The 16,442-nt window shown below is 44.2% G+C and overlaps 1 protein-coding gene across 1 annotated transcript in view; it reads left to right on the top strand.

Annotated features, from left to right (window-relative positions):
• The window catches only part of E2f3 (E2F transcription factor 3), a 78,802-nt gene extending 72,350 nt beyond the window's left edge, over window positions 1–6,452 (top strand). The window contains exons 6-7 of the mRNA XM_057788027.1: window positions 1,731–1,866; window positions 2,883–6,452. Coding sequence (XP_057644010.1) covers window positions 1,731–1,866; window positions 2,883–3,145 — 399 coding nt within the window. The 3' untranslated portion in view covers window positions 3,146–6,452. The remainder of the gene's footprint in view (window positions 1–1,730; window positions 1,867–2,882) is intronic.
• Window positions 6,453–16,442: the final 9,990 nt, after the last annotated feature.

Raw genomic sequence — 16,442 nt, 5'->3', positions numbered from 1 at the left:
GGTTCTGATCAAATTGAACCACTTGAGAAATGTTATGTTGATTACCTTGTGTACGGACAGTTTCCACCATGAATAGAGCTCCGGGGGCTTTAGAAGTGACTCTGTGACTTAGCGCATTTTTAAGAATTCTTAAAAATCGTTTGTAGTATGTTTACTTTGAAAAAATTAAACGGGACCTTGGGGTAATCGGTAGACAAGAACAGTGTAAGAAAGTAGAGTGGCATTTTTGTAATTGCTCTCAGGTGTTCTTTGATAAAATCAGCCTAGACTGTAATTATAAGATAAAGGAACTGTGGTAAAAAGAAAATACCTGGAATATTAAAAAATAATACCTAAAATGTTAAATTTACAAGGTAAACTTCTTACCTTAAGAAATTAAAATGTTGTGACCAGATGAGGAAGGCCTCTGACTATTATTGTACAGCGCTAGAGAGATGGCTCAGTGGTCACGGCACAGGCCGCTCCTCCAGCAGACCCAAGTTTGGTTCCCAGCACCCATGTAGAAGGATCTGCAACTCCAACTGCAGGAAATGCAGTGTCCACATTTGAACCTCGTCAGGTACAAGGCATGCGCATGGCGTATAGACATACATGCAGGCAAAACACCCAAATACATAAACTAAGAGTAATTTTTATAAAAACAAAAGTTTTAAAATCAAAGTAAATCTTGGGCTGGAGAGATGGCTTAGTGGCTAGGGGCACTGGCTGCTCCTCCAGAGTATCTGGGTTTGATTCCCAGCACCCGCACTTGGCAGCTCACAACCATCTGTAATTCTGTTCCCGGAGAATCCAGTGCCCTCTTTTGGCTTCCCAGAGCACCAACATGCATACATGCATCAGCATGGGTGTACCTACAGGCAAAGCACTCATACACATAAAAATAAATGAGTGCAATTTTTAGAAACCCTCATAGGCCAGGTGGCTTACAAGCAACAAGTTGTTTTAAAATGAGTAAATAAAGGTATTTAAAAATCAGTATGGTTGCCAGGCGGTGGTGGCGCACGCCTTTAATCCCAGCACTCGGGAGGCGAGGTAGGCGGATCTCTGTGAGTTCAAGACCAGCCTGGTCTACAAGAGCTAGTTCCAGGACAGGCTCCAAAAACCACAGAGAAACCCTGTCTCGAAAAACAAACAAAAACAAAAACAAAAAAAAAATCAGTATGGTTTATTCTCTTATTCACTGAAGCTCCTAGCACTTTAGAACGCTGTTTGTGAGTTGGTTGTTAGAGTTTAACATTAGAAAGTTTTACCATGAGGGAATAGTTTAATGGAAATACATTCTTTGAAATGCTTAATAGACCTTTAAATAATTTGCAGGAAATAATATATCTAATGAATACCTAGCCACCTCCCCTTCTCCCTCCAAAAATGATGTCTTTATGACAGGGATCACGTAGTAGTTGGCTTTGATTTTGTGAGCAGCACAGTTTCTTAGGTTATTCAAGTAATGCACTTTACTATTGTACTACACAAACAGCCAGAGGTAATATATGCAGGATGAGAATGGCCAGAAACTCTGTCCCAATAAAACTTTATTTACAAAAATGCTTGGTGGGTTGGACTTGGCTTCAGGCTGCAGTGGTTTGTGGCCCCTTGTGCTAGAAGATTGTCATCCCTGGCAAACTAGGAGTGAGCAATGAATCTTGTCCTTCCCTTTTAGTTTTAGGAGAGATAGGCTTTGGCTTTCATTTCTAAGTGACCTTGAGTTGACCTCTTACTTGTGTTCCTAGAGCCTACAAATACATTTGGCAAGTACCCAAGGGCCCATTGAGGTTTACTTGTGTCCAGAAGAAACAGAAACACACAGACCCATGAAAACAAACAACCAAGACCACAATGGGAATATCCCTAAGCCCACTTCCAAAGGTAAATATTCCACTATTGTCTTTGAGAAACAATGTGTAAAACTGAAGGCGCCTGGAAGGATCCTCTTTCAGAGTCATACAGCTAAGTCCTAACAGATGCTCAGATCAACCAGCTCATTGCCATTGTGGATAAGAATTACGTGCAGCCCATCAAATTGGCCAAAATAACCAAAGTGTTGAGCAGGGTCAGTGCAGAAAGGTGGGCCTGGAATCTATGGACAATATTAGCTGTTCCGTCATTCACCATGTTAAAGGCCCCATGTGAGAAGGTGACATGCTTTTCTCGGAATCAGAAAGAGTGGTTCCAAGTCCATGCTGAACTTGCTGCTGGGTCCTGGGTATCCACCAATTGGCCCATGGGGCGACTTGCAGCTGTTAAAACCTTTATGTTGTGTAGAGGGGAGTGGAAGAGGACCTTTTGTTATGAGAATAGTTTTTAAGTTATTATAACTAGTCTACAGACTAAAATAACAATCTTAGTCAAAATGGTCCCTCATTCCTGATGAAGACCCTTCGAGCTCTTGTAAGCAGAAAACTGTTTCCCTGGTGTGTGGACAATGGCTAGAATAAGGAATGAGGCTGTAGACCGTATTGGGTTATCAGCCATGCTTGACCAGACATCTCTCAAGTGATGCTTTTGAAATCATTTGGGATGGAAATGAAAAGAGCTTGACGAGAAAAGCCTTCCTCAGAACCTTGATCTCATCATCTCCCCACTGCAGTGAGGAGAGGGTCAGCGAGCGTCAGGAAGGTAGCTCGCTTCTCTCTCTTCCTCCCACTGAGCTCCAGCTCAGATATAAAGACACACAAAACCTTTTCCAAAAAGAGAATGAAGATAAATAGACAAGGACGAGGCAAAGAGATGGGTTCTTGGTGCCGGTTAGCCTAACGGTGATGATGTGTGTCCTGAGTCGTGTGCACCATTGAGCTAAGGGCAGCAACATGCACGTTCATCCAGGAAAGGCAGATTTTTACGTTTCTCCTAACTATGCCTCCTCCCCCTTTCTCCCTTTTCAGACTTGGCTTCTAACAACTCAGGACATAGCGACTGCTCCGTTTCCACAGCAAACCTCTCTCCTCTGACCTCCCCAGCCAACCTTTTACAGCAGACTGAGGACCAAATCCCTTCCAACCTCGAAGGACCCTTTGTGAACTTACTGCCTCCCCTGCTCCAAGAGGACTATCTGCTGAGCCTAGGGGAGGAAGAGGGCATCAGTGATCTCTTTGATGCGTATGATTTGGAAAAGCTGCCCCTCGTGGAGGACTTCATGTGTAGTTGATTGGGCTTTGTACAAACTGTCCTTACAAACCGATATTTTTTTATCACGGAATCAGAACGTGTATCGCAGTGTTGTCCCTCCTACCTTCTTCCTCCAAGAGTATCATGAAGTAAACTTCAGAACAAAGCTGACATTTTGATGAATTATTATTATTTTATTATTATTTTTTTTTTCCTAAACGCACAGTTGCAGGCTCCCTTGGGAAAGCCCTGCCTGGTCCCAGGCTCCAAAATCTTCCTGATGAGTCAGCAAGTGAGAAGATGTGCAATCAGGTGTCTCTCACCTGCCCTTTTCTCCCCTCCTTCCTCTCCTTCCCTTGCGGACTGGCTTGCTGTGCCTAACGGATGGGCTGTTGAATGGGCCTGGCCACCCAGCCCGCTGGCAGACAGCACTCTCCCTTTGACAGCATTTCAAGCCGTGCCTTCTCTGCAGAATGCATGTCTTTGTGAGTCTGCTAACCTGGAATGGAATTCTGCCACAAATGCAAGCTTGAAGTCATGCAAAGGAATGACACGGATTTCTTCAGCTCTTAGGAATATTTAAATTACTCTCATAATTCAATGTAAGCTATGGGCCGCGTGTCCCACTCGGAGGTTGCAAGAGCCTCCACAGCCTTTTGGATGAAGAACTTGTTTGTGAGTGCTCATTGCAGAGACAGAGACTAGGAGAGTTCTGCTGCTCGACGCTGTTGTGGATTTTCCTGTCTCCATACCCCACCTGCTTCCACTCACCCCCATCCTGCGTGTTTGTGAGTTTCCGGTTGATTACTTGCAACTTAGGAGTTCCTTGTGGGTTGTTTTAGAATTTTTATTTTTCTAGCTGCCATTGAAGCATTCCTGTGGCCCCCATCAACCATTTCAATTGAAGTGTTTACCTTAAAGCGGTTTTTTTGCAAATTCCTTTTCCTTTAGCAGAGGGAGAGAACCTCTCCTGATCAAAGCATCTAAACCTGTGCGACCTAAGGTCCACCAGCCTCTGCGAGGAGCATCCTCTGTCTTGCTTCCTTTCCCAGAAAGGAAGCTTGGAACGAGAACAGCTCTCGAGCTCACTGACTCGAGTGGCCCCCAGTGAGGACCTCGGGCCAGATGATACAGCTGTCCCATGGAGCAGCAGGCATGGATCCCTCCATCCTTGGGCTTCCCGGGCCCCTGCGACCGGGAAAGGGCTCTAATGCCACACTCAGGGAGACCACTTCTCAGGGTGGGGTCAGGTGGAGAGGCCCTAGGGAGAAAGGCATCCCGTTGTGTAAGTGGCATTCGATCAGGGACACTTCTGAAGTTGGGACGAGGAGCTCCCACTATGTCGGGGGTAGACTAGTTCTATCCAGAACCCATCACCCCTCCTCCTGTGAGTGGGTGAGTTGGGCAAAGGGAAAATGGGAGCTAGGAAACGCAGTGATAGAATGCCAGGGCGTCTCCCTCATTACGCCTCAGGAATGGTGTCCCAAACTGGAGGCTTTGTGTCAGCTACGAGCCTTCCAGTTACTTCCAAGAATAACGTTCCCACTGGCAGGTGGCAATGGCCATCTCGTCCTGGTTTTGACTATGGCATAGTACCTCAAATCCATTCCTTGGATGCTAAGGGCTGCGGAAATGAGTTAGTCATAAAAACTAACCTCCAGCTGAACGGTTTGAAATGCTATGTGCCTGACCCACCAGGGAGGCACGTAGTAGGCACTCAACTCATATACACGTAACCGTGTTGAAAATATCCCTTGGGAAAACATTTTACTAAACCACAAGAACCCTGGCCAGTTTACTCTAGATAGATTTCCACAATATGCAAAGCGGTGGTGGGGGAGACAGAAGACACCGGCACTTTAAACTCTGTGTGTGGGTATGTGTGGTGTATGTTTGGGAAGAAAAATCAAAGGTGCAGACTATCTTCCTCTCTCTTCTTCAGCCTCAGCCCCGGCCTCCTCCCCTCACACACTCTGGACTTGGTACAGAATAATCCGTGTGGTCTGAGCTAAAGCACTGGGGTGGAGGAGGGAGGGGGAGCTTCGTGTTAAGTGCCTACTGGAAATGCACTGTGGGGTTTTTTCCTGTATGGGAAACCATTTATGCCAAGCTTTCCCCCCCTGTCCTCTATTTCTCTCATCTGGTTAGCTGCCTCTGCTTCTGGCTTTGTGTAATTCTCCCTACCAGCTGCATCGAGCTGGGTTTCTTTCCCCCCCGAAGTCTAATGACTAAACTCACCTGGCTCCAGGTTGTTGTATGTTTGGTTGACTTTGCTTTGTTGAAACTATTCGTATTGTGATCCCATATTTATTGTTTTAAGAAAGGAAAGGAATACTAATGAGTCTTCAAGAGTTCTTTTCACGCATAATAAGACTTTCCCAGTTATTGGGCTTAACTGGCGTACGTAGAGGAGACGTCCATATTATATTCTGTTTGCATTTAGGCCTTTTCTTTGCTCTTAATATCTGGCACACAAAGTAGGTGAGTACTACAGTGTTTGTGTTCCTTTACGTCCTGAGAGTGCAGGTTCCCTGGTACCATTAAGTTGCTGCTACTTAAAGCTCACATGCGGATGGCTGAACGTTCCAAGTGTGCGAATGGTGATGGCGTGAGCCTAGAGGATTAAACTGTATAAAGGGCAACACATGAGCTGTCAAACAGTGTTAGGCGTGTGTTTGTGTACATAGCAGTTTTATTTAAGTCGATACAGTCCGCTCACATTGCCATTGTTTTCCAGTTTTTGTACAGAGATAGCGATTCGTTTGTAAACACTGCCAGAATATTTTCTAGCTGGTTTGTAATTTTTTAAGACTGTTGCCTTGGGTTTTGTTTTTTGTTGTTTGTTGTTGTTGTTGTTGCGCCTGTGACTCTTGTTTGCCTTTTGGTCGTACGTGTAGCTCTGTCTGTAAATAGAACTGCAGTATTTAAAGCTTTAGCTTTCAGGAAAAACGAAGTAAGAATCCAAGTGTGTGCATGACAAGTTGTGCGTCTGAGAAGGGATCTGGAGGAAGATGCCTTGTGGAGGAAGTTGGGTGGCAGTTGGCAGGGTGTGGGATGTCTTTCCTACGGGGTACATGCTTTTTGTAAAAAGGAAGTGTTTCTCCCAACGTTGGGAGTGCGCAAACTACTAATCAGTTTAGCTTTGTGTTGTATGCTAGTTACAAAAATAAATAATGTAATATAATGTAAAAATAGACAAACAAACAAAAAAAGCTTTTATGATGGATTTTGTAAATAGATTTGTTACAGGGTGACCTGTTCTAGCTGTGATCTTACCACTTCAAATGGATGTAATTTGAATAAATTTTGTATGGTAAAGGGTCAATAAAATGATTTTTTTAAGAGTTCAGACTTGTAAATGGATTTTCTTACATTAATCTCTTTTTCTGTGTGTGTGTGTGTGTGTATGCGTGCGCGTGTGGTTATTTTTTAGACAAGATGTCATGTGCTCTAGATTGGCCTCATACTTGCTATGTAGTTGCGTGTGGCCTTGAATTCCCGATCCTTCTGCATCTACCTCCTGAGTGTTGAGATTATAGGCCCATGGTGTGCTGCCATGCCCGGTTTGTTTTATATGTTGCTAGGGATTGACCTCCGTTGTATGACTATGCTACAATCTATTTAACCATCGGTTGATGTATATTTAGCTTGTTTCCGTTTGTAGACTATTGGAATTCTAGGTGCTCTCTTTAATGTGCTTAAGTGAATGCTCTGGGTGTTTTCAAAGCATGTATGAGTAGCACATACTGTCTTCTTCCGCTCTAGAACATAGGTTCTATGAGAAAAAGTTTTCTGTTTTGGTCACTGTTGTGACCTCGGTCCCTAGAACAGTGCCTGTGTGTACTAAGTTCCTAGTGAGTACTTGACGAAAGTACTTAAACTGTTTGTAAAACAGCCAAGAGCGGCGTCCTCAGTTCAGGATGCTTTGTTTTGCTTCATGGTAGGCAGTGGTGCCTGTGTTTTTCTGTGTTTCCCTCTTGAATTTCACCGTCATGTGTTCTCGTTTGTGTCCATTTTTTTTTCTTACATTTCATCTTTGTTCTGTGTAGAGGTCATGTTCACCAAGAGCTTAGGACCTGGCTTTTCTGTCATCTCACATGGCTGCTGTTCCTACCCAAGGATCTACGTACAGGTCTTCAGGTCATGGAGTCTACGGTCAAGCCAGTGACAGGAACAGAACAAAACAAAGATATTTTCCTTCAGCAGCCCGCTGGCACAAAGTAAGCAAATCAAAGAATTTCTCACCCACAAAAACAGCCAAGAAGTTTAGACAGATGAATTTGAATCCAATCACATAGGGTTGAATTACATAGAAACACAGATAAATGACAAGAATCTGTAAATATTTCAGAACCATGTTTATTATATAGAAACGGTCTCTATGATGATGAAAAGCATTAGTAACATATAGAATTAGCAAATAAAGGCTGTAAAGCTAAGTAGATAAAGGCATTTACTGCCAAGCTTGATGACCTGAGTTATATTGTTGTGGCCCACACAGTGGAAGAAAACTGACCACTGCAAGTTGTTCTCTGATCTCTAACGTGTACTCACATCATAAATAAATAAATAAATAAATAAATAAATAAATAAATAAATAGAAGGTAGCAAGTAAGATAATTCACAGGAAAGTATATGTTCACTCATTTAGGTGAGTGTTTGAATGAACAGAAAGTGATGGTTTGGTGCCAGGTACTGTCCTAGGTGTTAGAGTTGATAGTGTGTGGGGAAGGCATAGTGACTTGACAGAGGAAGAACTTTTAGCTAAGAGAAGCAAATGTGGATCTTTTCACACTTCCCTTTCTAAAGCCATTTGTGGAAGACGTAGAAGAACAGATGGTTAGAGGCAGAAGCCGAAAGGAAGGATGGATACAGCCCTGTCACTGGGGAGCTGTACCGAGGGAGGGTGATTTGGGGCAGTGCCCAGTCTCAGGCCTGTGAGTCTGAATTCGGGAGTGCTTGGAGAAGATTGCCCAAATAGGCACAATTCTGACTACTAGACCGACTGGTCCTTTGTCTGCAAGGGATGCTAGCCTCATCCTAGCTCAACTATAACCTCAACGTGAAGAAAATAACAAGATTCAGTTGTAAATCCATGTGGTTTGAGTAGGACACGCCCCCTGCATGTTCCTGTGCTTCAACACTTGGTCTCTACCTGATGGCACTCCACTAGTAGGTTGTGGAACCTTAAAAATGACTTCTAGCCGGGCGGTGGTGGCGCACGCCTTTAATCCCAGCACTCGGGAGGCAGAGGCAGAGGCAGGCGGATCTCTGTGAGTTTGAGGCCAGCCTGGTCTAGAAGAGCTAGTTCCAGGACAGGAACCAAAAAAGCTATGGAGAAACCCTGTCTCAAAAATCAAAAAAAAAAAAAAAAAAAAAAAGACTTTAATATATTTTATCACTTAATATGTATGGGGTAAGGGCACATCCATACAGGCGCCCTTGAAAAAGAGGCATTGGATCCTCTGGAGCTGGAATTACCCACATTTAGTTGTGAGCCACTGGCGTGGTTGCTGGGAACTGAACTTGGAACCTCTCTCTACAAGAGCAATACATGTTCCTAAGCACCAAGGCCTTGCTCCAGCCTGGGTTATAGAACCTTAAAAGATGGAGTCTCACTGGAGGAAGTGAGTCACTGGTGGTGGGCCTAGAGGATAGGCCACATCCTGCCCATTCTTTCTGACTACAAAAGCAGTATATAGCCAGTGACTTTAAAGCTCCATGCATTCCCTGCCATGGTGGACCAGATCCCCTTTAACTGTAAACCTTCCATTTGCATTTTCTCAAGTGTTTGGTCACAGCAATGAGAAAAATAACTAATATGGTCATCCATTAGAGACCTACAAGCATTCCTGCACTGACTAGTTAGAATTAACCAGCCTGAATTAACTGAGTAACACTGCCGATTGCTTCTAGAATCTACTGAGGCTGCATATAAGTGTCAACAGAAATTCTGCAGTTACATAGCAGCTTTCTGGAAGGTTGGTCTCTGCCACCAGCGAAGAGGAATTGAGCTCTTGGAGTGCATCAGAATTCTTGGAGCCAAAGCAGCATTCAAGCTCTGGGGTACCATGATGTTCTTGAACTTTCTCCCATGCAACTTCCTGAGTGAGAAGAATCAGGCTAAGAAGGGAGAGGTGGTAATCCCAGGAGAGAAAGAATGAAGACAAAGGGACACTAAGACTTGTTTGGGCTGAGCTACTCTGGGGGACCTAGAAATAAGGAACACTTACCAGTCAGGAAAGTTTAGAGCACCCTGCAACAAGGTCTAGGTAGTGGCCACCCAGACAGAGGTCTTTTAGATGCAAGAATTAGACACAGATAAACCTCGACGATTAGATTAGTAGGAGGTCTGGCTATAAATGGCGTGCTTGACGTCAACAGGCTGCTCTCTGAACCCTGAGCTGAGGTTCGCTCGATGTCCACTTTCCTCAGCTTCCTCCCATTGTGTGGTTTGTTGCTGAATGGACTCTGAAAGCACTAAGCCAGGCAGGAGAAAACCCCGTGCCCTCCAGTGCCCCCAGCAAGTGCAGAACTGATTTATGCTCTCTTCACTGACACACTAGAAGTGTGCTCCGTCACTTGGACATTTGCATCGCATGCAGGGTATACACACCTGGGAGAGGGGACCACTGGAGCAACTGAGAATATGCCTGGGGCAGTCTGCCGATTGACTGTGGGGCGGACATACAGCGCAGTGGGACAATAGTGGCTGCCACTTGACTGTGGGGGGAGATAAAATGTGCAAGGCCCTCTGATGAGCGCTGGAGCAGCCAGATCTCACGTCCACAGACACCACCCACCTATACAGTGGGAAGAAGGAAGAACCGCAATAGATGGTTTCAACTCCTCCCCCAGACCTCAAAGATTCCAATGCAAGAGGACCCAGAAAGAAATTTCTGCAATTTCTATTTTCCTACTCCCACTGTTACTTTTAATATTTTTTCTATCTTATTTTTAAGTTTTGGCTGTTTCTCTTTCATCTGATTTTGTTTACATATTTTAGATGTATTGGTCTCTATGTTTGCACACACATGTGTGTGCTTGCCTGTGGGGGCCAGAAGAGGGCATCAGTTCCCTTGGAGTGGAGTTACAGGCCCTGGTGAGCCACCCAGTGTAGGTGCTGGGAACTGAACTTGGGACCCCTGGAAGAGCAGCAAGCCAGCAAGTGTTCAGCACTGAGCCATCTCTGCAGCCCACTTCTAGATGATTTTCTCTCTTGCTTCTTTTGCTTTTCCTTTGTTAGTGCTTTCTTTAATCGTGCTCTTCACTACTTCCCTCCTCTCTCTGTCTCTCTGTCTGTCTCTCTGTCTGTCTATCTCTCTCTCTCGGTTTTTCAAGACGAGGTTTCTCTGTAGCTTTGGAGCCTGCCCTAGAACTAGCTCTTGTAGACCAGGCTGGCCTCGAACTCACAGAGATCTGCCTGCCTCTGCCTCCCCAGTGCTGGGATTAAAGGAGTGCAACACCACAGCTCGGCTCCTTTTTTGCTTTTCAATCTGTTCTACTTTTCCTCTTATGAGTTTTTAACTTCATGCGTTTCCTATGCTGTTTTTCCCTCTCTCTTTGGTATAAGGGTGCTTATTGGCTTGTGATTTTTTCTGATATGCTGCTGTTGTGGAGGCTTGCTTTCTCTTAAGTAGTGCTAGGAATTGAGCCCTCCAAGAATGAATGTTCTCAGGGGCAGTTGTGGCACACGCCTTTAATCCCAGCACTCGGGTGGCAGAGGTAGATGGATCTCTGAGTTCGAGGCCAGCCTGGTCTACAGAATTCCAGAACAGCAAAAGCTACACAGAGAAACCCTGTCTCGAAAAACAAAAACAAACAAACAAAAAGTTTGCTCATCCAGATAAATCTGGAAGAGGTCTCCATCCCTGCAGCTGCAGAGATCTTCACAAAGAAACCAATGCACAAAAACAATGAAAAAGCCAAGCAAGGACCCCTCCAAAAGCTGTTCTTGAATCAGGAAACCTGAAATGCCAACTAGTTGAATGATCCCTGTCCTGGGTTGCTTTTCGTTTCTCTGATAAAAACTTATCGAAACCCACTTTTAGAGGAAGTGGCTTGTCTCAGCTTAGGTTTGTGGCAGCTGATCTGGGTTGGTGACCGCCTCCAAGCCAGCTTTCACAGATGCTGCTGAGCACACGTGTGAGGGGTTTTCTCCATCAGATTATCTGAAGCAGGAAGACCCACAATGATGTTGGTGGCGGCACAGATGAAAGGAAGTGGAAGAAGGAAGCTCTTTGCTGTTTTGTCTCATGCACTCGTTCTTGATGACAAGTTGATCTAGCCTGTGGCTGAAGCATTGTTTCCCCTACATGAGAATCAAGTTCTTCCAACTTCCAGTGGGGACTGAAGACCAGCTGCTCTCTGGGAATCCTCTAGGCCTTCACCAGATTGGGATTGCTGAGACATCCAACCTCAGGGAATGACGACTACTGGATTTTCAGTGAGCGACAGCCTTTGTTGAAACCTGGACCCTCTGCTCTAGTTCTGCTCCTTTAGTGAACTTGGACTCACACAAGGTCACAGTTCTGCATCCAGGGAAACCAGGTGTGATGGTTTGAAAGAAAATGGCCCCCAAAGCCTACAGGGAATGACACTATTAGGAAATGTGACCTTATTGGAGTAGATGTGGCCTTTTGGAGACAGTGGTCACTGGGGGCCAATTTTGAGGTCTCAGATGCTCTTGTCATGCCCAGTGTGGCAGTCTCTTCCTGCTGCCTGTTAATCCAGTTGTAGAACTCTCAGCTACTTCTCAAGTACCATGTCTACCTGCATGCAATCATTCTTCCTGCCATGATAAACTGTAAGCCAGCCCCAACTAAATGCTTTCCTTTATAAGCGTTGCCGTAATCATGGTGTTTCTTCACAGCAATGAAACCCAAACTAAGACACCAGGGCAGGAGTTCAAGGCAAGAACTGAGCATAAAACTATGAGGGAACATTGCTTATTGGCTTTCTTCTGGCTTGCTAAGCTACTTTCCTTCCAAGATTGATATTTTTTTAAAATTGTGTGCTTTACCTGCATGCCTATGCCTACAGAGGCCAGAAGAGGGCATTGGATCCCTTGGAATTGGAGTTATGGATGGTTGATAGCTACCATGTGGGTGCTGGAAATCAAACCCCCATCCTCTGGAAAAGCAGCCACTACTGTTAACCATTAAGCAATCTTTCCAGCCTCCTTCACTACCTTTTTATACAACTCAGACACACCTTCTTAGCAATTAAGAAAATGCCTTGGATGGATAAATAAATAAATAAATAAATAAATAAATAAATAAATAAATATGCCTTGGGGGCACTGAGCAGTTAAGAGCACTGACTGCTCTTCAAGAATACGAGGTTCAATTCCCAAAACCTGTTTGACAGTTCACAACTATCTGTAACTTCAGTTCCAGAGGGTCTGACACCCTTACACAAACATACATACGTTCAGACAAAACACCAATGCACATAAAATAAAAATAAATAGATAATAATTTAAGCAAATAAAATTCCTCACGGACATGACCATAAACCAATCTGATGGAGGCAGTTCTTCAGCTGAGGTTGTCTTCCCAAGCGTGTTAAGTTAACAGTGACAGTGCTGGCTTTGGAGCTGCTGCTGTCCCCTGTCTCTGCTCTCTGCAGCCATGGTCAGCCCTACCTGAGCCCTTGGGCTGCATTTCCTCTGAACTGTTTGCATACGATATAAGGGTTCCTCCTTTCACAGGATTATTTCAGGATTCGTGTCCCAGGCTGGTGACTTCACATGCCATAATGGCACTGGTGGTAGATCTATCTACAGGGAAAAATTTGAGGGTAAGAACTTGATCCTGAAGCATACAGGTCCTCACATCTTGCCCATGGCAAATGCTGGACCAAATACAAATGGTTCCCAACTTTTATTTGCACCACCAAGACTGAGTGGCTGGATGGCAAACATGTCGTCTTTGGGAAGGTGAAAGAAGGCATGAGCATTGTGGAAGCCAGGAAGCGTTTGGGATTAGGAAGATCATCATTTCCGACTGTGGATAATCTAATTCCTCAGCTCTTGGGCATCTTACCCACCAGACCATTCCATCTACAGCTCAGGAGAGAAAGCCCACCTCATCTGTTCACAGTGCCCTGTAATCTCTGCTCTCACTGAAGTTCTTTAGGTTCCATGTTTTCCTTATTCCCCTCCAAGTCTAACTGGTTTGCAGAGGTAAGTTTATGATCATAAATAAAAACTAAATAAGATTGTTTAAAAAGAATGGCAGTGCTGTTGTTTTAAGTGACCAATTACCCTGGAACGAATTAAAATAAACAGAAGAATGAAATAAGTTAATTCAAGATTTTGATGAAAAATTCAGATGCATGTATAAAGAATAGATATGATATTCTGAAGGCTGGGGAAATGGCTCAGTTGAAGTGTCTGTTGTGAAAACATAAGTACCTGAGATCAGATGCCCAGAACCCACATTTAAAAAGGTTATGGTTGTGGTGTATCTCTGCAACTGACCATTCTAACCAATCTGTGAGCACTGGAGTCAGCAAAAGACACAGTCTCAAAAACAAAAGATGGAGAGCAATTGAGACACTGGACAGTGACCTCTAGCCTCCATACACACGTGCACACGCACATGCCCAGAGAAACACATGCATACACATGTGCATACACATATTCACAAAATATATTCTAGGCAAAACAGAAATGTTGGCAACCCATTTTCAGAACCCCTCCTTGCTATTATTAACACTAGTCAGTAAAAACTTTGCCAGCTTACCTTTAAAAATCAAGAGACTGGAGACGTGGCCTGATGGTTATGTGTATGTACTACTCTTACTAAGGGTCAGAATTCAGTTCCCACCATCCAAGTACATGTGGGTGCACGTGTACAGGGTTTTTGAACAGGAAAAGTATTCAAGACCATTTACATATGATTAAGAGCTCAAACGTAATTCTTTTTTTTTTTTTTTTTTTTTTTTTTTTTTTTTTTTTTTTTTTGGTTTTTCGAGACAGGGTTTCTCTGTAGCTTTGGAGCCTGTCCTGGAACTAGCTCTTGTAGACCAGGCTGGCCTCGAACTCACAGAGATCCGCCTGCCTCTACCTCCCGAGTGCTGAGATTAAAGGCGTGCGCCACCACCGCCCAACTCAAGCGTAATTCTTTTGACTTAGAAGGAAAAACAAATGATCTGAAAACATATAAACTATAGACAATGAAACTATATCAGAAAAATTCTCAAATCTAGGGAAAACAGTCAAAAAAACCACAGTGATCATGACACAGGCTAGAGTCGTCTGGGTAGAAAGCCCCTCAGTTGAGAAAATGCTTACTTCAGACAGGCCTATACATTACCATTCCAAAATGTAGGGAAAGGAGTATAGTGAGAAGATACTGAACCAAAGCAAGACCAAAAACCAGCTGGGAAAAGTCCAAACTTTGCATCTCCATGTTTGATGTCAGAATGCCCTTTAGATCTCAAGCTCTGCCCATGTTTGACTGCAGCATCCTTCTTTCTCTTGGACTGGTTCCAACTCTGTTAGCAGATCTCCTCAGCGGGTATCCCACGACTCTGGCATCTCTTATATCTAGGGTTCTTCAAGTCAATATAGGCTTCAACTTCACTGCTTCACTCAATGGCCTCTCTACTAGGATCCCCCTAAGGGACACTCCTGACACATGCCTGGCTTCATTGGCTTTATTCCATAACTCCTTTCTTCTATTCTTAACTTGAAAGCCAGAACCATGTGACCAAAGTTGCCAAGTTATGATGCTTACTGGGGCCGGAGCATGGTCTGCTCATTCAATTACACCTTCATCAGCTTTCTGTCTTTCACTGCCTGAGCACGGCTGTCCCTGAACTTGCTCTGTGGACCAGAATGGTCTCAAACTTGGAGCTGTGACTGCCTCTGCCTCCCGAAGGATGGGAATAAAGGTGTGCCCCACCACACCCAGCTCTAGGTTTTTCTTCAGTTTCTTTTTACTTAGCTGGGTGGGATCTTGCCCTGAGGTCACCACTCTCTTTATCCCATTTCTTAATCTGTTTGTCTCCTTGAACACAGGATTTAGCTGCATTCCACTTTCTGGTGCCCTTTTTCTCCTCAAAGTTTACCCTGCTCAGCTTGCTCCTTTTCATTATAAATCCTCGTTAACATTACCATTAATATCCACACGACAGAGCCTATACTAGGCTGTCTTGAGATTTTTTTCTGTCAATAGAATTAATTCAAAGCTCTTTACTTTACCCACAGGCAGACTCTTCAGGACAAGGGCAAAAAGCAGTTACTTTCTTCACCAAAATGTCTCAAGACCAGTCTCTAGGCCACATACTGACATTCCTCTCCTATGTAACCTCTTGAGAAAACCCCATCAAATCATGTTCAGCACCGCTGTCTTCTATGTTCGTACTAGTATGGCACATTAAGCAGTGCTTAAAGTGTTGCACTGCTTTCATAACCAAAGTACCAAAGTCCAAATTTCTCCAAACAAACACATGGTCCAGCCTATCATAGTAACACACCATTCCTGGTACCAACTTCCATTTTGGTTAGGGTTCTTTTTATTTTTTTACGATTTTTCAAGGTAGGGTTTTTCTGTAGCTTTGAGCCTGTCCTGGAACTAGCTCTTGTAGACCAGGCTGGCCTTGAACTCACAGAAATCTACCTGCCTCTGGCTCCCAAGTGCTGGCATTAAAGGCATGTGCCACCACCACCCAACCTTAGTCAGGGTTCTTATTGCTATGAAGAGATACCATGATCATGGCAATTTTTATCAAGAAAACATTTAATTGGGGTGGCTTACTTATATTTTCAGAGGTTCAGTCCATCATCATCAGGAGCACGGCAGTGTGCAGGCAGACGTAGTGTTGACCGCTATAAGTCTGGCATCTTGTAGGCAACAGGAAGTCAACTGTCAGTCACACTGAGGGAAGCTTGAACAAAAGAGACCTCAAAGCCTGCCCGCACATTGACACACTTCCTCCAACAAGAATACTCCTCCTACTAATGCCACTCCCTTTGGTGGCCACTCCCTTTGGCGGCCACTCCCTTTGGTGGCCACTCCCTTAGGTGGCCATTTTTTTTCAAACAACCAGAAATGTCAAGTCCTGAAACAAAATAATTATCAATCAAGATTGTTCAATAGCATCTTTTTATTTTGAAGAAAAGTAAAATTAAATACTAGAGGATTCAACTTTTATATGCTATCGATGAAAGATAAATAGATTCAGCCAGTATGGAATTCAAAATGTGTGCGTGCTTGCATAATTTCACATGCAACACATGCATGCAGCAGTCTGTAGAAGTCAGAAGCGGGAGTTGAGTGAGTCCCCTGGATCTAGAGTTACAGGTGGCTGTGAACCACCATGTGGGC

The sequence above is a fragment of the Chionomys nivalis genome, chromosome 13, assembly GCF_950005125.1.
Source record: "Chionomys nivalis chromosome 13, mChiNiv1.1, whole genome shotgun sequence".
In the NCBI taxonomy this organism is placed as follows: domain Eukaryota; kingdom Metazoa; phylum Chordata; class Mammalia; order Rodentia; family Cricetidae; genus Chionomys; species Chionomys nivalis.
The sequence above is the reverse complement of the archived record's forward strand: the minus strand, read 5'-3'. Positions and strand labels throughout refer to the sequence as shown.